The sequence below is a fragment of the Anser anser genome, assembly GCF_964211835.1.
Source record: "Anser anser genome assembly, contig: SUPER_W_unloc_2, whole genome shotgun sequence".
Lineage (NCBI taxonomy): Eukaryota > Metazoa > Chordata > Aves > Anseriformes > Anatidae > Anser > Anser anser.
This window is the reverse complement of record NW_028154230.1, coordinates 954,744-979,129: the sequence shown is the minus strand read 5'-3', so window position 1 is coordinate 979,129 and position 24,386 is coordinate 954,744. Positions and strand designations below refer to the sequence as shown.

Sequence of the window (24,386 nt, the reverse complement as noted above, 5' to 3'; positions counted from 1 at the left end):
GAGGATCACCTCCCTTGACCTGCTGGCCACGCTCCTTTTAACGCACGCCAGGATCCCGTTGGCCTTCTTGGCCACCAGGGCACGCCGCTGGCTCATGGTCAACCTGTCGTCCACCAGGACCCCCGGGTCCTTCTCCGCAGCGCTCCTCTCCAGCAGGTCATCCCCCAGCCTGTACTGATACACGCAGTTGTTCCTTCCCAGGTGCAGGACTCTACGCTTGCTCTTGTTAAACTTCATTTGGCTTCTTCCTGCCCAGCTCTCCAGCCCGCCCAGGTCTCGCTGAATGGCAGCACAGCCTTCTGGCGTGTCGGCCACTCCTCCCAGCTTTGTATCATCGGCGTACTTGCTGAGGCTGGACACTATTCCCTCGTCAAGGTCGGCGATGAAGATGTTGAACAAGACCGGACCCAGCACCGACCCCTGGGGAACACCGCTAGTCACAGGGCTGCAGCCGGACTCTGCGCCGCCGATCACCACCCTCTGAGCTCGGCCGGTCAGCCAGGTCTCAACCCACCTTACCGTCCACTCGTCTATCCCACGCTTTCTCAGCTTTGCTAGCAGGACGTCGTGGGAGACAGTATCGGAAGCCTTGCTAAAGTCAAGGTAGATGACATCCACTGCTCTTCCTCCATCAACGCAGCTGGTGATGCCATCATAGAAGGCAACGAGGTCGGTCGAGCACGATTTCCCCTTGGTGAATCCATGCTGACTACTCCTCATAACCTCCTTCTCTTCCAATGGCTTGGAGATGGCATCCAGAACAAGCTGTTCCAACACCTTTCCAGCTGTTCCAACACCTGTCCAGGGACGGAGGTGAGACTGACCTTTCCAAGAGCTCCACATCCTTCTTGTGCTGGGGGCCCCAGGCCTGCACGCAGTATTCCAGGCGGGGTCTCCCAAGAGCAGGGTAGAGGGGGATAATCACCTCCCTCTCCCTGCTGGCCACCCCTTTGTTAATGCGGCCCAGGACACAGTTGGCCTTCCGGGCTGCAAGCGCGCGCTGCTGGCTCGTGTCCAGCTTCTCGTCCATCAGGACCCCCAAGTCCTTCTCCGCAGGGCTGCTCTCAAGTTCTTCTTCTCCCAGTCTATAGAAATACCTGGGATTGCCCCAGCCCAAGGTCAACGCCTTGCACTTGGCCTTGTTGAACCTCATTAGGTTCTCATGGGCCCACTTCTCCGGCCTGTCCAGGTCCCTCCGGACGGCATCCCTTCCCTCTGTTGTATCGACTGCACCGCTCAGCTTGGTGTCATCTGCAAACTTGCTCGATTCCGTCGTCTGTGTCATTGCTAAAGATGTTGAAGAGCACCGGTCCCGAGGCCGACCCCTGAGGGACACCGCTTGTGACCGGCCTCCACCCAGACATAGAGCCGTTGACCACAACCCTTTGGCTGCGACCAGCCAACCAATTCTTTATCCGCCCAGCAGTCCATCCTTCAAATCCATACCTCTCCAATTTAGAGAGAAGAATGTGGTGAGGGACCGTATCAAAGGCTTTGCTCAGTCCAGGTGGCATATCCTATCCCAGGAGTGGTTTCAGCCGTAAACAACAAACAGTTACGAGGAGAGGTGTAGCTCTGTAAATATTTTTGTTGCCTTGGGTGAATTGGTGTCTGGTCGCACTGAGTGGCCCGCGTGGTAGCTGGGAGATGGCCGACGGGGAGGACTGAGATGTTAAAGCTGCCTGTGGTTGCCTGCCCCCAGCCCCAGCCCCAGCCCCGTCCCCGTGTGCCATCCCGATGGCAGTAGCGCCTGGAACCTCAAACTAAAGCGAGCGTATTCTGATGTCGTTACCCTCCAAGCCTGTCAGAGAGGCAGAAGCGCTGTGGCCTACTCAGGCAGGAACCGCGCGTGTGGGGACGGCCACGTCCCTGCCGCCGTGTCGGGCCAGTTTGAGCTCCGCTCTCCCTGGGGCTGCTGCAGGGCACCGCGGACCACGCTTGGGCAGCCTTGGGGGGCACTGCCTATTTTTCCAGAAGCCTCCTCCCCAGCTGAGCACAAACCCAGTTGTGATGTGCCAGGGCTGAGCACAGGCTTTGTATTCCTCCCCGCCACCCCGTGCGCGGGAGGTGCAGCTTTCCCCCTTAGAAACACCAGCAGTTGAAGTGGGGCTCTCAGGGAAGGTTGTGGAGCAACTTCTGAAAAGGTAAGGCCTGCCCTGGCAAAAGCGGGGATCTGCCTGCGGGGAGCAGCGCCCAAAAGCCACCAGCGTGTTTGGGGTGGAGCTGATAGGGTCATAAATAATAGTTGGGGCTACGAGCGCGAGGTCCCGCATTTGGTCCGGGGCAATCCTAAGCACGAATCCAGGCTGGGCGGAGAATGGATGGAGAGCAGCTCTGAGGAGAAGGGCCTGGGGGCGTTGGTTGATGAGAAGCTCGTCAACCGGAGCCGGCAATGCAATGGACGCTTGCAGCCCGGAAAGCCACCCGTATCCTGGGCCGCATCAAAAGGAGGGCGGCCGGCAAGTCGAGGGAGGTGATTCTCCCTCTCTGCTGCTGTGCTCTTGTGAGGCCCCACCTAGAGTAAGTACTGTGTTCAGCTCTGGGGCCCCCAGCACAAGAAGGACGGGGACGTACTAGAACGCGTCCAGAGGAGGGCCACGAAGATGACCAGGGGGCTGGGGCACCTCTCCCAGGAAGGCAGGCTGAGGGAGTTGGGGTGGTTCAGCCTGGAGAGAGAAGAGAAGGCTCCGGGGAGACCTTGGAGGGGCCTTCCAGTACCCAAAGGGGGGGCCCTACAGGAAAGCTGGGGAGGGACTCTTTGTCAGGGAGAGGAGCGATAGGGCAAGGAGTAATGGTTTTAAACTCAAAGAGGGTAGACTTAGACTGGATAGTTGGAAGAGATTCTTTCCTGAGAGGGGGGTGAGGCACTGGAACGGGTTGCCAGGAGAAGTGGCGGATGCCCCGTCCCTGGAAGTGTTTAAGGCCAGGTTGGATGGGGCTTTGAGCAACGTGGTCTAGTGGAAGGTGTCCCTGCCCAGGGCGGGGGGGTTGGAATTAGGTGATCTTTAAGTAAGGTCCCTGCCAAGCCAAGCCATGCTATGATTCTATGATCGGAGCAACCGTTCTGTGGAGCTCGTTTCCCAGCCGTGCAGGGCCCGGCTTCCCTCCGCGGAGCCGCCCAGCCCGTTTTCGGGCGCCCACTTCCTCCCTCCCGGTCGGATCCCTCCGCGCCCCGAGGGCACGCGACCTCCCTGAGCGCCGATAAGCACCGGGTCGACGGGAGCGGAGCCGCCGAGAGGGCGGGGACAAGGGAAGAGGGCAGGCGAGGCAGCCAATCGAGGCGCGGGAGCGGTCGGCGGCGATCTGTCGGCCCAATGAGCGCCGCGGAGGGCCGGGCCGAGTGCGGGAAGGGAGGGGGCGTTGTACCGAGCGGGCGCCGTCATGGCCGACGGGATCGTTAGGGCGCAGGCCGCCTGGCCCGGCGGCGGCGCTGCCGCTGCAGCCGCTTTCGGAGAGGTCGCCTGCAAGGGCAAGGAGGTCCCCGCCAACGTTCTCCGTGAGGATGAGCGGTCGTGGGCGAGGAGGTAGCCGCGGCGTCGTCGTGCGAGTCTTCTCTTTCCTTCCTTCCCTCGGCCGCTCGCAGGCCCTCTGAAACGAGGGCCCGTCGCGGGTCCCGGGAGTGCGGCAGGGCGGGTGGTGGCCTTGCTGCGGGAGGGAGGGAGGGAGGCAGGGAGGGACGGACGGACGGTCGGTCGGTCGGTCGGTCGGTCGGTCGGTCGGGGTCTCTCCGGCTCGTGGCGCTCTCTACTGCAGCGCCTCTAAAACCCCGCGCTTCTTCGGTGCGCGTCCCGCCTGCCCCCGGGGTGCCACGGCGCGTACTGGGTCGCCGGCGCAGTCGGTCTCCTTGGGGGTTCGGACTGCCTGCGTATAGGCAGCGAGCATCGCAGTAGTGACCGTAATCAGTCATTTCTGCGTAGCAGAAACGCAGGTCTTGATGCGCCTCGTGACAGCGTTCTAGAGACGCCCCGGCTCGGCCGTGCTAGGCTTTGGTTATGGCACCACCCCCACCGCGCACGCGAGCGCACGCTCTCTCCAAAGTGGCTTGTGAAAGGGAAGAATTGCAGCTTTTCCTAGCTTTCTTAAACATCTAGAAGCCAGTCAATCCCGCAGGCTGCTGGTCCTCACTTGAGGCAGGGGGGGAACTTAGAACTGCTTTTGGAGTGTAGTTGGCTATAGCGAATGGTCTTGAATTTGCTTAGCTCGCTGTACCGAAGGCCTGTTTCACAGTTGAGCGATGTTATAGGGGGGAGAAGTGTGAGGAAGGCTCGTAATTCTCGATTGTCGCGCAGTGAAAGGCGATGGTGAGTAAGAAGTGCAAAGCATCTGTGGAATCGAGTCTTATCGGCGCTGTTTCAGTCGCATCTAAAATAAATCAAACTGCCGGAAGTCGCTAATCTGAAGTACTCGGCTGTCTCGTTGCCCCCGTCACCTTGCGTGCTGGATCCTGCTTCTGGTGCTGTATGCAGTTTCGGTCTGCTGGTGATTTGGGGAGTTCCCTCGCAATTAGTTGCGAGTCGATGGTTTCCTACAGATTGGTGGTATTCGTGTTTCGCAGGTGATACCTTGGCCTCGGTCTGGAGGTGTCTGACGTAGAGCCGGCCGTAACGGGCTAACTTGGAATGTTCTTTCCCCTGAGTACGTGGCGTTATCGAGGACGGAGAGTTTATACAGCCTCAGCCGGATTACTCCGGGTTCTTTGAAGATGCCTTCCTACCTCTGGCCGAGGCAATATTTGGACATAACTGAAGGACAGTTAGCAATTGTTTGCCGCTTGTGTGTTTTGCGTGTAGAAGGTAGAGAACTTTGCCTATTCAAAGATCGCTTAAGAAGAATCGCTGTTTTGTCGTGCGCGTTTGGGGTACCTGATAATCTGCTTCGGTAGGACGAGTTCGGTGGGGCATAGTGATTTGCTTAAGCTGTTGCCTTTCTCTGAAGCTGACTGCGTTGTAACTGTTTACTCTTCCTCCAGCGCCTTGCGTTCCGTGATAGTTCGCCTCAGGCTCCAGTGTTTTTTCCTAGTCCTTCCTGAGAAGGCAGTTGTCCGGTTATGTGAAGCAGAAGATTCTGGCGGACCCGTGAGTACTGTGGGAGCTTTCTTTTCGCTAGGCTGGCTGTACCTGTAACTAGTTTGTAACTTCCTAGACTCTTTCCCGTCCCCTCTTTTCCTCTGGATGTTGCGGAGGGGCGCACAGTAGGCTATTTTGGGTTTTCCGATGCTGTAGTCTTTTGCCTCTAGCTTGTAATGGAGTTGAGCTTTTTGACTAAGAGCGGCGATATAAAGCGATGCTGGTCTCCGGCTACGCGCTTGTAGTGCAAAAAGCAGTGTTGTTCCGAAGTACGGTCTGATGCCCGTTTTCACGGTTTCCAGACAGCGGCGGTGGTACTTTGACTATGCAGAAGAGGGCTTGGGGTTTGGGCAGGTCAGAGGCGAGGAAAGGGAAAGCTGGTTGAGCGGCGCTGGGTGTTTGTTTCGCTGTTAGCTATGCAAGTCAAGTTCCAAGGCTTTGTGAGGCCACGCAAAAGAAAAGGCACCGTGAAGCTTTTATTTTCCGCCAGAGCGGCTTACGTTGCCCGAAGCTATGACGGGGGCTTTAACCCCCGAGACAAATTTAGCTTCTGTGACTGTTTTGTAGTCTGTTCCTGTCTAGAGGGTAATTCAAAGAGCAGCGGTTGAATCGTGAAGGATTAGCTAACCGTGTTCTGTGGATGGTTCTCCGCTCGCGTTCGTTCTGTGCGTCGTGGCACGTTATGTTAGGTAACGTTATTTCCTTTTTCCAGCTTCTTGGGCGTGTAATGGTTGTTGGCAAGAAGTGTGCTGCTAACCTGGACCTGACCAATGGATTCCGGATGGCTGTGAATGCCCACCCTCGGGCCCTTCGGGCTGTCGTGTACATCTACGTATTCTGGGTGGCGGTCAGTTGGGCCGGCCTCCTGGCTAAGGTTTTTGCACCGCAGGCGTCACTGCACGCGTACGGGTCGCCGCCGAGTAGGTTTCATATGTTGCCCGTCAATCTAGCCCCTGTTGATGTATGATTTTTTTTTTTTTTTTTTTCCTGGACGGCTGTCTATGGAGGGTAATAAAGAGCTTTGAGCAGCATTTGCACAATAAAGATGGAGCATGGGGATATGACCTCTGTCTTGTGTGTCTTGCCGATGGAAATAGTTCTGCAAGTTAAAAGAATGTTTCGGTCTGTTGACAGTGTCGTGTAGATGGTGGTTTGCCCAGTCATTTGAAACGCGAAGATAGAAGCGCTCGGCGGTCCTGTGGGTCTCCATCTCCCTAAGACGATCTAGGATGTGCTGTGTGTTTGAGGCCTTGCTATCTTCCCCCTGCTCCCAAATAAAAGGGCGTGCTTTTATTGCGAAACAGCCGCATCGAGGACTGGCAGATGTAGAACCAGAGAAGAATAAGGTTGGAAGAAAGCTTCCAGGCATCGTCTGTTGTCTGCCCCTGTCCCGAGGAGGCAGAATAAACTCTACCCGGTGTGATTTCTGACAGGTGCTTGTCAGCCTGTTCTTGACTACCGTAGGAGTTTTGCTACCGCTTTCTTTTCAGTCGTGGGTTTCGCAACTTCGAGAAGTAATTTCTCCCACAGACGCTTTTCAAAGCGTAGAAGGCTCTGGGATGCTTGAGTCGGCTTCTGAACGTTCAAGACTCGGCTGCCGTTCCCTTTATTTTTTTGTATGTATTTTTAGAGTCTTTTTTTTTCCTAAACGAAGTCCGTTGTTCAGGAACTAGAAGAAGGATTAGCTAAAGGCACCATAAGGCGTTTAAATGCGATCACCTCTCGTGCTTTGTTAGACCTCTGGCTTTGCTGTGCTCCTTGTTTAATTGCGGTTACGTTCAAGGCTTACTGGAGCGTGGGAGCGTTAAAATGCTATTAAATATTTTTAGTGTTTGAAACTTGCTAATGAAATGATTTTTGTGACTCCGTTCCTCACAAAGAAACTCGATTCCTTAGCAGGAGGAATGATCTTTGTTACTGGATCTGTTTGCGGGGTTAACGATTGCAGCTGTGAATGACTAAAGTCTTTTGAAGAAGCTGAATGATAAAAACCAAACCGAAACAAGAAACAGCCCTTGTTCTACTCGAAGTAATATAGAATTTGCCGTTTGCGGGGTCAGATGAAAATAGTTGTGGAAGTCAACTACTTGGGGGGGGGGGGGGAGGGGAGGGGAGGGGAGGGGTGGGTGGAGGTGGAGATGCTGTTGCCCTTTCAGGGAAAGCTTCTTAAATTGGCACTTGATCAACTGTTCTGTTTCTGTATTTGTCCTTGGTCTCTTTCATTGGTCTGTTTTGTTGACGTAGAAGAGCCCATGGAACTGCTCAAAGAAACCTGTGCAAATGGACCTTGAGTAAGTATTTACGTGTTCAACTGTTCCCCAGTCGGTCTAGCTAATGCTATCAGCGCTTGTAGTCTTTCACAAAAGGTGTTTAATTCCTGAGAAAGTAGAGGAGGAAGACGATTGGTAATCTCTTTGCTTAATAGGCACTGTTAGACAACCGTAGAAGGCGAAGAAATTTGCCCCCGAGGCACCAATTTGACCCTTCCTTTAGCCTGTACGCTTTCAAAGAGCATATCATAGAACCATAGAATGGCCTGGGTTGAAAAGCACCTTAAAGATCATCTAGTTTCAACCCCCCTGCTCTGGGCAGCGTTGCCAACCACTAGAGCAGGCTGCCCAGAGCCGCGTCCAGCCTGGCCTTGAATGCCTCCAGGGATGGGGCATCCAGAACCTCTCTGGGCAACCCGTTCCAGTGCCTCACCGCCCTCTGAGTGAAAAACTTTCTCCTAATATCTAAGCTAAATCTCCCCTGTCTTAGTTTAAAACCATTCCCCCTTGTCCTATCGCTATCAACACGTGTATTTTTACTCCTGTATATACAGATTCGTAGGGGTTGGAAGGGACCTCAAGAGATCGTCGGGTCCAACCCCCCTGCCAGAGCAGGTTCCCTAGAGCAGGCTGCCCAGGTAGGCGTCCAGACGGGCCTTGAATATCTCCGGAGAAGGAGACTCCACAACCTCCCCGGGCAGCCTGTTCCAGCGCTCCGTCACCCTCACCGTGAAGAAGTTCTTTCGCATGTTGGTGCGGAACTTCCTGTGCTCCAGTTTTTGGCCGTTGCCCCTTGTCCTATCCCCACAAACCACTGAAAAGAGGGTGGCCAAGTCCCACTGTCTCCCACACTTAAGATATTTGTAATCATTGATAAGATCCCCTCTCAGTCTTCTCTTCTCAAGGCTGAACAGGCCCAGGTCTCTCAGTCTTTGCTCATAGGGGAGATGCTCCAGGCCCCGTATCATCTTTGTTGCCCTCCGCTGGACTCTTTCCAGGAGATCCCTGTCTCTCTTTGTACTGGGGAGCCCGGAACCGGACACGGTACTCCAGGCGAGGCCTGCCCAGGGCAGAGTAGAGGGGGAGGATCACCTCCCTTGACCTGCTGGCCACGCTCCTTTTAACGCACGCCAGGATCCCGTTGGCCTTCTTGGCCACCAGGGCACGCCGCTGGCTCATGGTCAACCTGTCGTCCACCAGGACCCCCGGGTCCTTCTCCGCAGCGCTCCTCTCCAGCAGGTCATCCCCCAGCCTGTACTGATACACGCGGTTGTTCCTTCCCAGGTGCAGGACTCTACGCTTGCTCTTGTTAAACTTCATTTGGCTTCTTCCTGCCCAGCTCTCCAGCCCGCCCAGGTCTCGCTGAATGGCAGCACAGCCTTCTGGCGTGTCGGCCACTCCTCCCAGCTTTGTATCATCGGCGTACTTGCTGAGGCTGGACACTATTCCCTCGTCAAGGTCGGCGATGAAGATGTTGAACAAGACCGGACCCAGCACCGACCCCTGGGGAACACCGCTAGTCACAGGGCTGCAGCCGGACTCTGCGCCGCCGATCACCACCCTCTGAGCTCGGCCGGTCAGCCAGGTCTCAACCCACCTTACCGTCCACTCGTCTATCCCACGCTTTCTCAGCTTTGCTAGCAGGACGTCGTGGGAGACAGTATCGGAAGCCTTGCTAAAGTCAAGGTAGATGACATCCACTGCTCTCCCTCCATCAACGCAGCTGGTGATGCCATCATAGAAGGCAACGAGGTCGGTCGAGCACGATTTCCCCTTGGTGAATCCATGCTGACTACTCCTCATAACCTCCTTCTCTTCCAATGGCTTGGAGATGGCATCCAGAACAAGCTGTTCCAACACCTTTCCAGCTGTTCCAACACCTGTCCAGGGACGGAGGTGAGACTGACCTTTCCAAGAGCTCCACATCCTTCTTGTGCTGGGGGCCCCAGGCCTGCACGCAGTATTCCAGGTGGGGTCTCCCAAGAGCAGGGTAGAGGGGGATAATCACCTCCCTCTCCCTGCTGGCCACCCCTTTGTTAATGCGGCCCAGGACACAGTTGGCCTTCCGGGCTGCAAGCGCGCGCTGCTGGCTCGTGTCCAGCTTCTCGTCCATCAGGACCCCCAAGTCCTTCTCCGCAGGGCTGCTCTCAAGTTCTTCTTCTCCCAGTCTATAGAAATACCTGGGATTGCCCCAGCCCAAGGTCAACGCCTTGCACTTGGCCTTGTTGAACCTCATTAGGTTCTCATGGGCCCACTTCTCCGGCCTGTCCAGGTCCCTCCGGACGGCATCCCTTCCCTCTGTTGTATCGACTGCACCGCTCAGCTTGGTGTCATCTGCAAACTTGCTCGATTCCGTCGTCTGTGTCATTGCTAAAGATGTTGAAGAGCACCGGTCCCGAGGCCGACCCCTGAGGGACACCGCTTGTGACCGGCCTCCACCCAGACATAGAGCCGTTGACCACAACCCTTTGGCTGCGACCAGCCAACCAATTCTTTATCCGCCCAGCAGTCCATCCTTCAAATCCATACCTCTCCAATTTAGAGAGAAGAATGTGGTGAGGGACCGTATCAAAGGCTTTGCTCAGTCCAGGTGGCATATCCTATCCCAGGAGTGGTTTCAGCCGTAAACAACAAACAGTTACGAGGAGAGGTGTAGCTCTGTAAATATTTTTGTTGCCTTGGGTGAATTGGTGTCTGGTCGCACTGAGTGGCCCGCGTGGTAGCTGGGAGATGGCCGACGGGGAGGACTGAGATGTTAAAGCTGCCTGTGGTTGCCTGCCCCCAGCCCCAGCCCCAGCCCCGTCCCCGTGTGCCATCCCGATGGCAGTAGCGGCTGGAACCTCAAACTAAAGCGAGCGTATTCTGATGTCGTTACCCTCCAAGCCTGTCAGAGAGGCAGAAGCGCTGTGGCCTACTCAGGCAGGAACCGCGCGTGTGGGGACGGCCACGTCCCTGCCGCCGTGTTGGGCCAGTTTGAGCTCCGCTCTCCCTGGGGCTGCTGCAGGGCACCGCGGACCACGCTTGGGCAGCCTTGGGGGGCACTGCCTATTTTTCCAGAAGCCTCCTCCCCAGCTGAGCACAAACCCAGTTGTGATGTGCCAGGGCTGAGCACAGGCTTTGTATTCCTCCCCGCCACCCCGTGCGCGGGAGGTGCAGCTTTCCCCCTTAGAAACACCAGCAGTTGAAGTGGGGCTCTCAGGGAAGGTTGTGGAGCAACTTCTGAAAAGGTAAGGCCTGCCCTGGCAAAAGCGGGGATCTGCCTGCGGGGAGCAGCGCCCAAAAGCCACCAGCGTGTTTGGGGTGGAGCTGATAGGGTCATAAATAATAGTTGGGGCTACGAGCGCGAGGTCCCGCATTTGGTCCGGGGCAATCCTAAGCACGAATCCAGGCTGGGCGGAGAATGGATGGAGAGCAGCTCTGAGGAGAAGGGCCTGGGGGCGTTGGTTGATGAGAAGCTCGTCAACCGGAGCCGGCAATGCAATGGACGCTTGCAGCCCGGAAAGCCACCCGTATCCTGGGCCGCATCAAAAGGAGGGCGGCCGGCAAGTCGAGGGAGGTGATTCTCCCTCTCTGCTGCTGTGCTCTTGTGAGGCCCCACCTAGAGTAAGTACTGTGTTCAGCTCTGGGGCCCCCAGCACAAGAAGGACGGGGACGTACTAGAACGCGTCCAGAGGAGGGCCACGAAGATGACCAGGGGGCTGGGGCACCTCTCCCAGGAAGGCAGGCTGAGGGAGTTGGGGTGGTTCAGCCTGGAGAGAGAAGAGAAGGCTCCGGGGAGACCTTGGAGGGGCCTTCCAGTACCCAAAGGGGGGGCCCTACAGGAAAGCTGGGGAGGGACTCTTTGTCAGGGAGAGGAGCGATAGGGCAAGGAGTAATGGTTTTAAACTCAAAGAGGGTAGACTTAGACTGGATAGTTGGAAGAGATTCTTTCCTGAGAGGGGGGTGAGGCACTGGAACGGGTTGCCAGGAGAAGTGGCGGATGCCCCGTCCCTGGAAGTGTTTAAGGCCAGGTTGGATGGGGCTTTGAGCAACGTGGTCTAGTGGAAGGTGTCCCTGCCCAGGGCGGGGGGGTTGGAATTAGGTGATCTTTAAGTAAGGTCCCTGCCAAGCCAAGCCATGCTATGATTCTATGATCGGAGCAACCGTTCTGTGGAGCTCGTTTCCCAGCCGTGCAGGGCCCGGCTTCCCTCCGCGGAGCCGCCCAGCCCGTTTTCGGGCGCCCACTTCCTCCCTCCCGGTCGGATCCCTCCGCGCCCCGAGGGCACGCGACCTCCCTGAGCGCCGATAAGCACCGGGTCGACGGGAGCGGAGCCGCCGAGAGGGCGGGGACAAGGGAAGAGGGCAGGCGAGGCAGCCAATCGAGGCGCGGGAGCGGTCGGCGGCGATCTGTCGGCCCAATGAGCGCCGCGGAGGGCCGGGCCGAGTGCGGGAAGGGAGGGGGCGTTGTACCGAGCGGGCGCCGTCATGGCCGACGGGATCGTTAGGGCGCAGGCCGCCTGGCCCGGCGGCGGCGCTGCCGCTGCAGCCGCTTTCGGAGAGGTCGCCTGCAAGGGCAAGGAGGTCCCCGCCAACGTTCTCCGTGAGGATGAGCGGTCGTGGGCGAGGAGGTAGCCGCGGCGTCGTCGTGCGAGTCTTCTCTTTCCTTCCTTCCCTCGGCCGCTCGCAGGCCCTCTGAAACGAGGGCCCGTCGCGGGTCCCGGGAGTGCGGCAGGGCGGGTGGTGGCCTTGCTGCGGGAGGGAGGGACGGACGGACGGACGGACGGTCGGTCGGTCGGTCGGTCGGGGTCTCTCCGGCTCGTGGCGCTCTCTACTGCAGCGCCTCTAAAACCCCGCGCTTCTTCGGTGCGCGTCCCGCCTGCCCCCGGGGTGCCACGGCGCGTACTGGGTCGCCGGCGCAGTCGGTCTCCTTGGGGGTTCGGACTGCCTGCGTATAGGCAGCGAGCATCGCAGTAGTGACCGTAATCAGTCATTTCTGCGTAGCAGAAACGCAGGTCTTGATGCGCCTCGTGACAGCGTTCTAGAGACGCCCCGGCTCGGCCGTGCTAGGCTTTGGTTATGGCACCACCCCCACCGCGCACGCGAGCGCACGCTCTCTCCAAAGTGGCTTGTGAAAGGGAAGAATTGCAGCTTTTCCTAGCTTTCTTAAACATCTAGAAGCCAGTCAATCCCGCAGGCTGCTGGTCCTCACTTGAGGCAGGGGGGGAACTTAGAACTGCTTTTGGAGTGTAGTTGGCTATAGCGAATGGTCTTGAATTTGCTTAGCTCGCTGTACCGAAGGCCTGTTTCACAGTTGAGCGATGTTATAGGGGGGAGAAGTGTGAGGAAGGCTCGTAATTCTCGATTGTCGCGCAGTGAAAGGCGATGGTGAGTAAGAAGTGCAAAGCATCTGTGGAATCGAGTCTTATCGGCGCTGTTTCAGTCGCATCTAAAATAAATCAAACTGCCGGAAGTCGCTAATCTGAAGTACTCGGCTGTCTCGTTGCCCCCGTCACCTTGCGTGCTGGATCCTGCTTCTGGTGCCGTATGCAGTTTCGGTCTGCTGGTGATTTGGGGAGTTCCCTCGCAATTAGTTGCGAGTCGATGGTTTCCTACAGATCGGTGGTATTCGTGTTTCGCAGGTGATACCTTGGCCTCGGTCTGGAGGTGTCTGACGTAGAGCCGGCCGTAACGGGCTAACTTGGAATGTTCTTTCCCCTGAGTACGTGGCGTTATCGAGGACGGAGAGTTTATACAGCCTCAGCCGGATTACTCCGGGTTCTTTGAAGATGCCTTCCTACCTCTGGCCGAGGCAATATTTGGACATAACTGAAGGACAGTTAGCAATTGTTTGCCGCTTGTGTGTTTTGCGTGTAGAAGGTAGAGAACTTTGCCTATTCAAAGATCGCTTAAGAAGAATCGCTGTTTTGTCGTGCGCGTTTGGGGTACCTGATAATCTGCTTCGGTAGGACGAGTTCGGTGGGGCATAGTGATTTGCTTAAGCTGTTGCCTTTCTCTGAAGCTGACTGCGTTGTAACTGTTTACTCTTCCTCCAGCGCCTTGCGTTCCGTGATAGTTCGCCTCAGGCTCCAGTGTTTTTTCCTAGTCCTTCCTGAGAAGGCAGTTGTCCGGTTATGTGAAGCAGAAGATTCTGGCGGACCCGTGAGTACTGTGGGAGCTTTCTTTTCGCTAGGCTGGCTGTACCTGTAACTAGTTTGTAACTTCCTAGACTCTTTCCCGTCCCCTCTTTTCCTCTGGATGTTGCGGAGGGGCGCACAGTAGGCTATTTTGGGTTTTCCGATGCTGTAGCCTTTTGCCTCTAGCTTGTAATGGAGTTGAGCTTTTTGACTAAGAGCGGCGATATAAAGCGATGCTGGTCTCCGGCTACGCGCTTGTAGTGCAAAAAGCAGTGTTGTTCCGAAGTACGGTCTGATGCCCGTTTTCACGGTTTCCAGACAGCGGCGGTGGTACTTTGACTATGCAGAAGAGGGCTTGGGGTTTGGGCAGGTCAGAGGCGAGGAAAGGGAAAGCTGGTTGAGCGGCGCTGGGTGTTTGTTTCGCTGTTAGCTATGCAAGTCAAGTTCCAAGGCTTTGTGAGGCCACGCAAAAGAAAAGGCACCGTGAAGCTTTTATTTTCCGCCAGAGCGGCTTACGTTGCCCGAAGCTATGACGGGGGCTTTAACCCCCGAGACAAATTTAGCTTCTGTGACTGTTTTGTAGTCTGTTCCTGTCTAGAGGGTAATTCAAAGAGCAGCGGTTGAATCGTGAAGGATTAGCTAACCGTGTTCTGTGGATGGTTCTCCGCTCGCGTTCGTTCTGTGCGTCGTGGCACGTTATGTTAGGTAACGTTATTTCCTTTTTCCAGCTTCTTGGGCGTGTAATGGTTGTTGGCAAGAAGTGTGCTGCTAACCTGGACCTGACCAATGGATTCCGGATGGCTGTGAATGCCCACCCTCGGGCCCTTCGGGCTGTCGTGTACATCTACGTATTCTGGGTGGCGGTCAGTTGGGCCGGCCTCCTGGCTAAGGTTTTTGCACCGCAGGCGTCACTGCACGCGTACGGGTCGCCGCCGAGTAGGTTTCATATGTTGCCCGTCAATCTAGCCCCTGTTGACGTATGATTTTTTTTTTTTTTTTTTCCTGGACGGCTGTCTATGGAGGGTAATAAAGAGCTTTGAGCAGCACTTGCACAATAAAGATGGAGCATGGGGATATGACCTCTGTCTTGTGTGTCTTGCCGATGGAAATAGTTCTGCAAGTTAAAAGAATGTTTCGGTCTGTTGACAGTGTCGTGTAGATGGTGGTTTGCCCAGTCATTTGAAACGCGAAGATAGAAGCGCTCGGCGGTCCTGTGGGTCTCCATCTCCCTAAGACGATCTAGGATGTGCTGTGTGTTTGAGGCCTTGCTATCTTCCCCCTGCTCCCAAATAAAAGGGCGTGCTTTTATTGCGAAACAGCCGCATCGAGGACTGGCAGATGTAGAACCAGAGAAGAATAAGGTTGGAAGAAAGCTTCCAGGCATCGTCTGTTGTCTGCCCCTGTCCCGAGGAGGCAGAATAAACTCTACCCGGTGTGATTTCTGACAGGTGCTTGTCAGCCTGTTCTTGACTACCGTAGGAGTTTTGCTACCGCTTTCTTTTCAGTCGTGGGTTTCGCAACTTCGAGAAGTAATTTCTCCCACAGACGCTTTTCAAAGCGTAGAAGGCTCTGGGATGCTTGAGTCGGCTTCTGAACGTTCAAGACTCGGCTGCCGTTCCCTTTATTTTTTTGTATGTATTTTTAGAGTCTTTTTTTTTCCTAAACGAAGTCCGTTGTTCAGGAACTAGAAGAAGGATTAGCTAAAGGCACCATAAGGCGTTTAAATGCGATCACCTCTCGTGCTTTGTTAGACCTCTGGCTTTGCTGTGCTCCTTGTTTAATTGCGGTTACGTTCAAGGCTTACTGGAGCGTGGGAGCGTTAAAATGCTATTAAATATTTTTAGTGTTTGAAACTTGCTAATGAAATGATTTTTGTGACTCCGTTCCTCACAAAGAAACTCGATTCCTTAGCAGGAGGAATGATCTTTGTTACTGGATCTGTTTGCGGGGTTAACGATTGCAGCTGTGAATGACTAAAGTCTTTTGAAGAAGCTGAATGATAAAAACCAAACCGAAACAAGAAACAGCCCTTGTTCTACTCGAAGTAATATAGAATTTGCCGTTTGCGGGGTCAGATGAAAATAGTTGTGGAAGTCAACTACTTGGGGGGGGGGGGGGAGGGGAGGGGAAGGGAGGGGAGGGGAGGGGAGGGGTGGGTGGAGGTGGAGATGCTGTTGCCCTTTCAGGGAAAGCTTCTTAAATTGGCACTTGATCAACTGTTCTGTTTCTGTATTTGTCCTTGGTCTCTTTCATTGGTCTGTTTTGTTGACGTAGAAGAGCCGATGGAACTGCTCAAAGAAACCTGTGCAAATGGACCTTGAGTAAGTATTTACGTGTTCAACTGTTCCCCAGTCCGTCTAGCTAATGCTATCAGCGCTTGTAGTCTTTCACAAAAGGTGTTTAATTCCTGAGAAAGTAGAGGAGGAAGACGATTGGTAATCTCTTTGCTTAATAGGCACTGTTAGACAACCGTAGAAGGCGAAGAAATTTGCCCCCGAGGCACCAATTTGACCCTTCCTTTAGCCTGTACGCTTTCAAAGAGCATATCATAGAACCATAGAATGGCCTGGGTTGAAAAGCACCTTAAAGATCATCTAGTTTCAACCCCCCTGCTCTGGGCAGCGTTGCCAACCACTAGAGCAGGCTGCCCAGAGCCGCGTCCAGCCTGGCCTTGAATGCCTCCAGGGATGGGGCATCCAGAACCTCTCTGGGCAACCCGTTCCAGTGCCTCACCACCCTCTGAGTGAAAAACTTTCTCCTAATATCTAAGCTAAATCTCCCCTGTCTTAGTTTAAAACCATTCCCCCTTGTCCTATCGCTATCAACACGTGTATTTTTACTCCTGTATATACAGATTCGTAGGGGTTGGAAGGGACCTCAAGAGATCGTCGGGTCCAACCCCCCTGCCAGAGCAGGTTCCCTAGAGCAGGCTGCCCAGGTAGGCGTCCAGACGGGCCTTGAATATCTCCGGAGAAGGAGACTCCACAACCTCCCCGGGCAGCCTGTTCCAGCGCTCCGTCACCCTCACCGTGAAGAAGTTCTTTCGCGTGTTGGTGCGGAACTTCCTGTGCTCCAGTTTTTGGCCGTTGCCCCTTGTCCTATCCCCACAAACCACTGAAAAGAGGGTGGCCAAGTCCCACTGTCTCCCACACTTAAGATATTTGTAATCATTGATAAGATCCCCTCTCAGTCTTCTCTTCTCAAGGCTGAACAGGCCCAGGTCTCTCAGTCTTTGCTCATAGGGGAGATGCTCCAGGCCCCGTATCATCTTTGTTGCCCTCCGCTGGACTCTTTCCAGGAGATCCCTGTCTCTCTTTGTACTGGGGAGCCCAGAACCGGACACGGTACTCCAGGCGAGGCCTGCCCAAGGCAGAGTAGAGGGGGAGGATCACCTCCCTTGACCTGCTGGCCACGCTCCTTTTAACGCACGCCAGGATCCCGTTGGCCTTCTTGGCCACCAGGGCACGCCGCTGGCTCATGGTCAACCTGTCGTCCACCAGGACCCCCGGGTCCTTCTCCGCAGCGCTCCTCTCCAGCAGGTCATCCCCCAGCCTGTACTGATACACGCGGTTGTTCCTTCCCAGGTGCAGGACTCTACGCTTGCTCTTGTTAAACTTCATTTGGCTTCTTCCTGCCCAGCTCTCCAGCCCGCCCAGGTCTCGCTGAATGGCAGCACAGCCTTCTGGCGTGTCGGCCACTCCTCCCAGCTTTGTATCATCGGCGTACTTGCTGAGGCTGGACACTATTCCCTCGTCAAGGTCGGCGATGAAGATGTTGAACAAGACCGGACCCAGCACCGACCCCTGGGGAACACCGCTAGTCACAGGGCTGCAGCCGGACTCTGCGCCGCCGATCACCACCCTCTGAGCTCGGCCGGTCAGCCAGGTCTCAACCCACCTTACCGTCCACTCGTCTATCCCACGCTTTCTCAGCTTTGCTAGCAGGACGTCGTGGGAGACAGTATCGGAAGCCTTGCTAAAGTCAAGGTAGATGACATCCACTGCTCTCCCTCCATCAACGCAGCTGGTGATGCCATCATAGAAGGCAACGAGGTCGGTCGAGCACGATTTCCCCTTGGTGAATCCATGCTGACTACTCCTCATAACCTCCTTCTCTTCCAATGGCTTGGAGATGGCATCCAGAACAAGCTGTTCCAACACCTTTCCAGCTGTTCCAACACCTGTCCAGGGACGGAGGTGAGACTGACCTTTCCAAGAGCTCCACATCCTTCTTGTGCTGGGGGCCCCAGGCCTGCACGCAGTATTCCAGGTGGGGTCTCCCAAGAGCAGGGTAGAGGGGGATAATCACCTCCCTCTCCCTGCTGGCCACCCCTTTGTTAATGCAGCCCAGGACACAGTTGGCCTTCCGGGCTGCAAGCGCGCGCTGCTGGCTCGTGTCCAGCTTCTCGTCCATCAGGACCCCCAAGTCCTTCTCCGCAGGGCTGCTCTCAAGTTCTTCTTCTCCCAGTCTATAGAAATACCTGGGATTGCCCCAGCCCAAGGTCAACGCCTTGCACTTGGCCTTGTTGAACCTCATTAGGTTCTCATGGGCCCACTTCTCCGGCCTGTCCAGGTCCCTCCGGACGGCATCCCTTCCCTCTGTTGTATCGACTGCACCGCTCAGCTTGGTGTCATCTGCAAACTTGCTCGATTCCGTCGTCTGTGTCATTGCTAAAGATGTTGAAGAGCACCGGTCCCGAGGCCGACCCCTGAGGGACACCGCTTGTGACCGGCCTCCACCCAGACATAGAGCCGTTGACCACAACCCTTTGGCTGCGACCAGCCAACCAATTCTTTATCCGCCCAGCAGTCCATCCTTCAAATCCATACCTCTCCAATTTAGAGAGAAGAATGTGGTGAGGGACCGTATCAAAGGCTTTGCTCAGTCCAGGTGGCATATCCTATCCCAGGACTGGTTTCAGCCGTAAACAACAAACAGTTACGAGGAGAGGTGTAGCTCTGTAAATATTTTTGTTGCCTTGGGTGAATTGGTGTCTGGTCGCACTGAGTGGCCCGCGTGGTAGCTGGGAGATGGCCGACGGGGAGGACTGAGATGTTAAAGCTGCCTGTGGTTGCCTGCCCCCAGCCCCAGCCCCAGCCCCGTCCCCGTGTGCCATCCCGATGGCAGTAGCGCCTGGAACCTCAAACTAAAGCGAGCGTATTCTGATGTCGTTACCCTCCAAGCCTGTCAGAGAGGCAGAAGCGCTGTGGCCTACTCAGGCAGGAACCGCGCGTGTGGGGACGGCCACGTCCCTGCCGCCGTGTCGGGCCAGTTTGAGCTCCGCTCTCCCTGGGGCTGCTGCAGGGCACCGCGGACCACGCTTGGGCAGCCTTGGGGGGCACTGCCTATTTTTCCAGAAGCCTCCTCCCCAGCTGAGCACAAACCCAGTTGTGATGTGCCAGGGCTGAGCACAGGCTTTGTATTCCTCCCCGCCACCCCCTGCGCGGGAGGTGCAGCTTTCCCCCTTAGAAACACCAGCAGTTGAAGTGGGGCTCTCAGGGAAGGTTGTGGAGCAACTTCTGAAAAGGTAAGGCCTGCCCTGGCAAAAGCGGGGATCTGCCTGCGGGGAGCAGCGCCCAAAAGCCACCAGCGTGTTTGGGGTGGAGCTGATAGGGTCATAAATAATAGTTGGGGCTACGAGCGCGAGGTCCCGCATTTGGTCCGGGGCAATCCTAAGCACGAATCCAGGCTGGGCGGAGAATGGATGGAGAGCAGCTCTGAGGAGAAGGGCCTGGGGGCGTTGGTTGATGAGAAGCTCGTCAACCGGAGCCGGCAATGCAATGGACGCTTGCAGCCCGGAAAGCCACCCGTATCCTGGGCCGCATCAAAAGGAGGGCGGCCGGCAAGTCGAGGGAGGTGATTCTCCCTCTCTGCTGCTGTGCTCTTGTGAGGCCCCACCTAGAGTAAGTACTGTGTTCAGCTCTGGGGCCCCCAGCACAAGAAGGACGGGGACGTACTAGAACGCGTCCAGAGGAGGGCCACGAAGATGACCAGGGGGCTGGGGCACCTCTCCCAGGAAGGCAGGCTGAGGGAGTTGGGGTGGTTCAGCCTGGAGAGAGAAGAGAAGGCTCCGGGGAGACCTTGGAGGGGCCTTCCAGTACCCAAAGGGGGGGCCCTACAGGAAAGCTGGGGAGGGACTCTTTGTCAGGGAGAGGAGCGATAGGGCAAGGAGTAATGGTTTTAAACTCAAAGAGGGTAGACTTAGACTGGATAGTTGGAAGAGATTCTTTCCTGAGAGGGGGGTGAGGCACTGGAACGGGTTGCCAGGAGAAGTGGCGGATGCCCCGTCCCTGGAAGTGTTTAAGGCCAGGTTGGATGGGGCTTTGAGCAACGTGGTCTAGTGGAAGGTGTCCCTGCCCAGGGCGGGGGGGTTGGAATTAGGTGATCTTTAAGTAAGGTCCCTGCCAAGCCAAGCCATGCTATGATTCTATGATCGGAGCAACCGTTCTGTGGAGCTCGTTTCCCAGCCGTGCAGGGCCCGGCTTCCCTCCGCGGAGCCGCCCAGCCCGTTTTCGGGCGCCCACTTCCTCCCTCCCGGTCGGATCCCTCCGCGCCCCGAGGGCACGCGACCTCCCTGAGCGCCGATAAGCACCGGGTCGACGGGAGCGGAGCCGCCGAGAGGGCGGGGACAAGGGAAGAGGGCAGGCGAGGCAGCCAATCGAGGCGCGGGAGCGGTCGGCGGCGATCTGTCGGCCCAATGAGCGCCGCGGAGGGCCGGGCCGAGTGCGGGAAGGGAGGGGGCGTTGTACCGAGCGGGCGCCGTCATGGCCGACGGGATCGTTAGGGCGCAGGCCGCCTGGCCCGGCGGCGGCGCTGCCGCTGCAGCCGCTTTCGGAGAGGTCGCCTGCAAGGGCAAGGAGGTCCCCGCCAACGTTCTCCGTGAGGATGAGCGGTCGTGGGCGAGGAGGTAGCCGCGGCGTCGTCGTGCGAGTCTTCTCTTTCCTTCCTTCCCTCGGCCGCTCGCAGGCCCTCTGAAACGAGGGCCCGTCGCGGGTCCCGGGAGTGCGGCAGGGCGGGTGGTGGCCTTGCTGCGGGAGGGAGGGAGGGAGGCAGGGAGGGACGGACGGACGGACGGACGGACGGACGGTCGGTCGGTCGGTCGGTCGGTCGGTCGGTCGGGGTCTCTCCGGCTCGTGGCGCTCTCTACTGCAGCGCCTCTAAAACCCCGCGCTTCTTCGGTGCGCGTCCCGCCTGCCCCCGGGGTGCCACGGCGCGTACTGGGTCGCCGGCGCAGTCGGTCTCCTTGGGGGTTCGGACTGCCTGCGTATAGGCAGCGAGCATCGCAGTAGTGACCGTAATCAGTCATTTCTGCGTAGCAGAAACGCAGGTCTTGATGCGCCTCGTGACAGCGTTCTAGAGACGCCCCGGCTCGGCCGTGCTAGGCTTTGGTTATGGCACCACCCCCACCGCGCACGCGAGCGCACGCTCTCTCCAAAGTGGCTTGTGAAAGGGAAGAATTGCAGCTTTTCCTAGCTTTCTTAAACATCTAGAAGCCAGTCAATCCCGCAGGCTGCTGGTCCTCACTTGAGGCAGGGGGGGAACTTAGAACTGCTTTTGGAGTGTAGTTGGCTATAGCGAATGGTCTTGAATTTGCTTAGCTCGCTGTACCGAAGGCCTGTTTCACAGTTGAGCGATGTTATAGGGGGGAGAAGTGTGAGGAAGGCTCGTAATTCTCGATTGTCGCGCAGTGAAAGGCGATGGTGAGTAAGAAGTGCAAAGCATCTGTGGAATCGAGTCTTATCGGCGCTGTTTCAGTCGCATCTAAAATAAATCAAACTGCCGGAAGTCGCTAATCTGAAGTACTCGGCTGTCTCGTTGCCCCCGTCACCTTGCGTGCTGGATCCTGCTTCTGGTGCCGTATGCAGTTTCGGTCTGCTGGTGATTTGGGGAGTTCCCTCGCAATTAGTTGCGAGTCGATGGTTTCCTACAGATCGGTGGTATTCGTGTTTCGCAGGTGATACCTTGGCCTCGGTCTGGAGGTGTCTGACGTAGAGCCGGCCGTAACGGGCTAACTTGGAATGTTCTTTCCCCTGAGTACGTGGCGTTATCGAGGACGGAGAGTTTATACAGCCTCAGCCGGATTACTCCGGGTTCTTTGAAGATGCCTTCCTACCTCTGGCCGAGGCAATATTTGGACATAACTGAAGGACAGTTAGCAATTGTTTGCCGCTTGTGTGTTTTGCGTGTAGAAGGTAGAGAACTTTGCCTATTCAAAGATCGCTTAAGAAGAATCGCTGTTTTGTCGTGCGCGTTTGGGGTACCTGATAATCTGCTTCGGTAGGACGAGTTCGGTGGGGCATAGTGATTTGCTTAAGCTGTTGCCTTTCTCTGAAGCTGACTGCGTTGTAACTGTTTACTCTTCCTCCAGCGCCTTGCGTTCCGTGATAGTTCGCCTCAGGCTCCAGTGTTTTTTCCTAGTCCTTCCTGAGAAGGCAGTTGTCCGGTTATGTGAAGCAGAAGATTCTGGCGGACCCGTGAGTACTGTGGGAGCTTTCTTTTCGCTAGGCTGGCTGTACCTGTAACTAGTTTGTAACTTCCTAGACTCTTTCCCGTCCCCTCTTTTCCTCTGGATGTTGCGGAGGGGCGCACAGTAGGCTATTTTGGGTTTTCCGATGCTGTAGCCTTTTGCCTCTAGCTTGTAATGGAGTTGAGCTTTTTGACTAAGAGCGGCGATATAAAGCGATGCTGGTCTCCGGCTACGCGCTTGTAGTGCAAAAAGCAGTGTTGTTCCGAAGTACGGTCTGATGCCCGTTTTCACGGTTTCCAGACAGCGGCGGTGGTACTTTGACTATGCAGAAGAGGGCTTGGGGTTTGGGCAGGTCAGAGGCGAGGAAAGGGAAAGCTGGTTGAGCGGCGCTGGGTGTTTGTTTCGCTGTTAGCTATGCAAGTCAAGTTCCAAGGCTTTGTGAGGCCACGCAAAAGAAAAGGCACCGTGAAGCTTTTATTTTCCGCCAGAGCGGCTTACGTTGCCCGAAGCTATGACGGGGGCTTTAACCCCCGAGACAAATTTAGCTTCTGTGACTGTTTTGTAGTCTGTTCCTGTCTAGAGGGTAATTCAAAGAGCAGCGGTTGAATCGTGAAGGATTAGCTAACCGTGTTCTGTGGATGGTTCTCCGCTCGCGTTCGTTCTGTGCGTCGTGGCACGTTATGTTAGGTAACGTTATTTCCTTTTTCCAGCTTCTTGGGCGTGTAATGGTTGTTGGCAAGAAGTGTGCTGCTAACCTGGACCTGACCAATGGATTCCGGATGGCTGTGAATGCCCACCCTCGGGCCCTTCGGGCTGTCGTGTACATCTACGTATTCTGGGTGGCGGTCAGTTGGGCCGGCCTCCTGGCTAAGGTTTTTGCACCGCAGGCGTCACTGCACGCGTACGGGTCGCCGCCGAGTAGGTTTCATATGTTGCCCGTCAATCTAGCCCCTGTTGATGTATGATTTTTTTTTTTTTTTTTTTCCTGGACGGCTGTCTATGGAGGGTAATAAAGAGCTTTGAGCAGCACTTGCACAATAAAGATGGAGCATGGGGATATGACCTCTGTCTTGTGTGTCTTGCCGATGGAAATAGTTCTGCAAGTTAAAAGAATGTTTCGGTCTGTTGACAGTGTCGTGTAGATGGTGGTTTGCCCAGTCATTTGAAACGCGAAGATAGAAGCGCTCGGCGGTCCTGTGGGTCTCCATCTCCCTAAGACGATCTAGGATGTGCTGTGTGTTTGAGGCCTTGCTATCTTCCCCCTGCTCCCAAATAAAAGGGCGTGCTTTTATTGCGAAACAGCCGCATCGAGGACTGGCAGATGTAGAACCAGAGAAGAATAAGGTTGGAAGAAAGCTTCCAGGCATCGTCTGTTGTCTGCCCCTGTCCCGAGGAGGCAGAATAAACTCTACCCGGTGTGATTTCTGACAGGTGCTTGTCAGCCTGTTCTTGACTACCGTAGGAGTTTTGCTACCGCTTTCTTTTCAGTCGTGGGTTTCGCAACTTCGAGAAGTAATTTCTCCCACAGACGCTTTTCAAAGCGTAGAAGGCTCTGGGATGCTTGAGTCGGCTTCTGAACGTTCAAGACTCGGCTGCCGTTCCCTTTATTTTTTTGTATGTATTTTTAGAGTCTTTTTTTTTCCTAAACGAAGTCCGTTGTTCAGGAACTAGAAGAAGGATTAGCTAAAGGCACCATAAGGCGTTTAAATGCGATCACCTCTCGTGCTTTGTTAGACCTCTGGCTTTGCTGTGCTCCTTGTTTAATTGCGGTTACGTTCAAGGCTTACTGGAGCGTGGGAGCGTTAAAATGCTATTAAATATTTTTAGTGTTTGAAACTTGCTAATGAAATGATTTTTGTGACTCCGTTCCTCACAAAGAAACTCGATTCCTTAGCAGGAGGAATGATCTTTGTTACTGGATCTGTTTGCGGGGTTAACGATTGCAGCTGTGAATGACTAAAGTCTTTTGAAGAAGCTGAATGATAAAAACCAAACCGAAACAAGAAACAGCCCTTGTTCTACTCGAAGTAATATAGAATTTGCCGTTTGCGGGGTCAGATGAAAATAGTTGTGGAAGTCAACTACTTGGGGGGGGGGGGGGGAGGGGAGGGGAGGGGAGGGGTGGGTGGAGGTGGAGATGCTGTTGCCCTTTCAGGGAAAGCTTCTTAAATTGGCACTTGATCAACTGTTCTGTTTCTGTATTTGTCCTTGGTCTCTTTCATTGGTCTGTTTTGTTGACGTAGAAGAGCCGATGGAACTGCTCAAAGAAACCTGTGCAAATGGACCTTGAGTAAGTATTTACGTGTTCAACTGTTCCCCAGTCCGTCTAGCTAATGCTATCAGCGCTTGTAGTCTTTCACAAAAGGTGTTTAATTCCTGAGAAAGTAGAGGAGGAAGACGATTGGTAATCTCTTTGCTTAATAGGCACTGTTAGACAACCGTAGAAGGCGAAGAAATTTGCCCCCGAGGC

The 24,386-nt window shown here is 55.4% G+C and overlaps 3 protein-coding genes across 3 annotated transcripts; all 3 read left to right on the top strand.

The window, feature by feature from the left end:
- Positions 1–3,334: 3,334 nt before the first annotated feature.
- On the top strand, positions 3,335–6,904 carry LOC310888879 (adenosine 5'-monophosphoramidase HINT1-like). The gene is made up of 4 exons (XM_083852499.1): positions 3,335–3,524; positions 4,970–5,075; positions 5,779–5,986; positions 6,201–6,904. The coding sequence occupies exons 1-4, from the start codon at positions 3,382–3,384 to the stop codon at positions 6,245–6,247; spliced, it is 504 nt and encodes a 167-aa protein (XP_083708625.1). The 5' UTR covers positions 3,335–3,381; the 3' UTR covers positions 6,248–6,904.
- Positions 6,905–11,750: 4,846 nt separating this feature from the next.
- LOC310888854 (adenosine 5'-monophosphoramidase HINT1-like) lies at positions 11,751–15,302 on the top strand. The gene is made up of 4 exons (XM_083852472.1): positions 11,751–11,943; positions 13,369–13,474; positions 14,178–14,385; positions 14,599–15,302. The coding sequence occupies exons 1-4, from the start codon at positions 11,801–11,803 to the stop codon at positions 14,643–14,645; spliced, it is 504 nt and encodes a 167-aa protein (XP_083708598.1). The 5' UTR covers positions 11,751–11,800; the 3' UTR covers positions 14,646–15,302.
- A 4,864-nt stretch (positions 15,303–20,166) lies between these two features.
- LOC310888870 (adenosine 5'-monophosphoramidase HINT1-like) lies at positions 20,167–23,752 on the top strand. Its single transcript, XM_083852491.1, has 4 exons — positions 20,167–20,356; positions 21,818–21,923; positions 22,627–22,834; positions 23,049–23,752. The coding sequence occupies exons 1-4, from the start codon at positions 20,214–20,216 to the stop codon at positions 23,093–23,095; spliced, it is 504 nt and encodes a 167-aa protein (XP_083708617.1). The 5' UTR covers positions 20,167–20,213; the 3' UTR covers positions 23,096–23,752.
- The last annotated feature ends 634 nt before the right edge of the window (positions 23,753–24,386 follow it).

Excerpts from the sequence above, each read along its gene's own strand:
- LOC310888879 (XM_083852499.1), top strand. The coding sequence starts at position 3,382 with ATGGCCGACGGGATCGTTAGGGCGCAGGCCGCCTGGCCCGGCGGCGGC. Across the intron at positions 3,525-4,969 it reads GAGCGGTCGTGGGCGAGGAG|CGCCTTGCGTTCCGTGATAG; the intron begins GTAGCCGCGGCG and ends CTCTTCCTCCAG. Across the intron at positions 5,076-5,778 it reads CAGAAGATTCTGGCGGACCC|CTTCTTGGGCGTGTAATGGT; the intron begins GTGAGTACTGTG and ends TCCTTTTTCCAG.
- LOC310888854 (XM_083852472.1), top strand. The coding sequence starts at position 11,801 with ATGGCCGACGGGATCGTTAGGGCGCAGGCCGCCTGGCCCGGCGGCGGC. Across the intron at positions 13,475-14,177 it reads CAGAAGATTCTGGCGGACCC|CTTCTTGGGCGTGTAATGGT; the intron begins GTGAGTACTGTG and ends TCCTTTTTCCAG. Across the intron at positions 14,386-14,598 it reads CGCGTACGGGTCGCCGCCGA|TGTCGTGTAGATGGTGGTTT; the intron begins GTAGGTTTCATA and ends GTCTGTTGACAG.
- LOC310888870 (XM_083852491.1), top strand. The coding sequence starts at position 20,214 with ATGGCCGACGGGATCGTTAGGGCGCAGGCCGCCTGGCCCGGCGGCGGC. Across the intron at positions 20,357-21,817 it reads GAGCGGTCGTGGGCGAGGAG|CGCCTTGCGTTCCGTGATAG; the intron begins GTAGCCGCGGCG and ends CTCTTCCTCCAG. Across the intron at positions 21,924-22,626 it reads CAGAAGATTCTGGCGGACCC|CTTCTTGGGCGTGTAATGGT; the intron begins GTGAGTACTGTG and ends TCCTTTTTCCAG.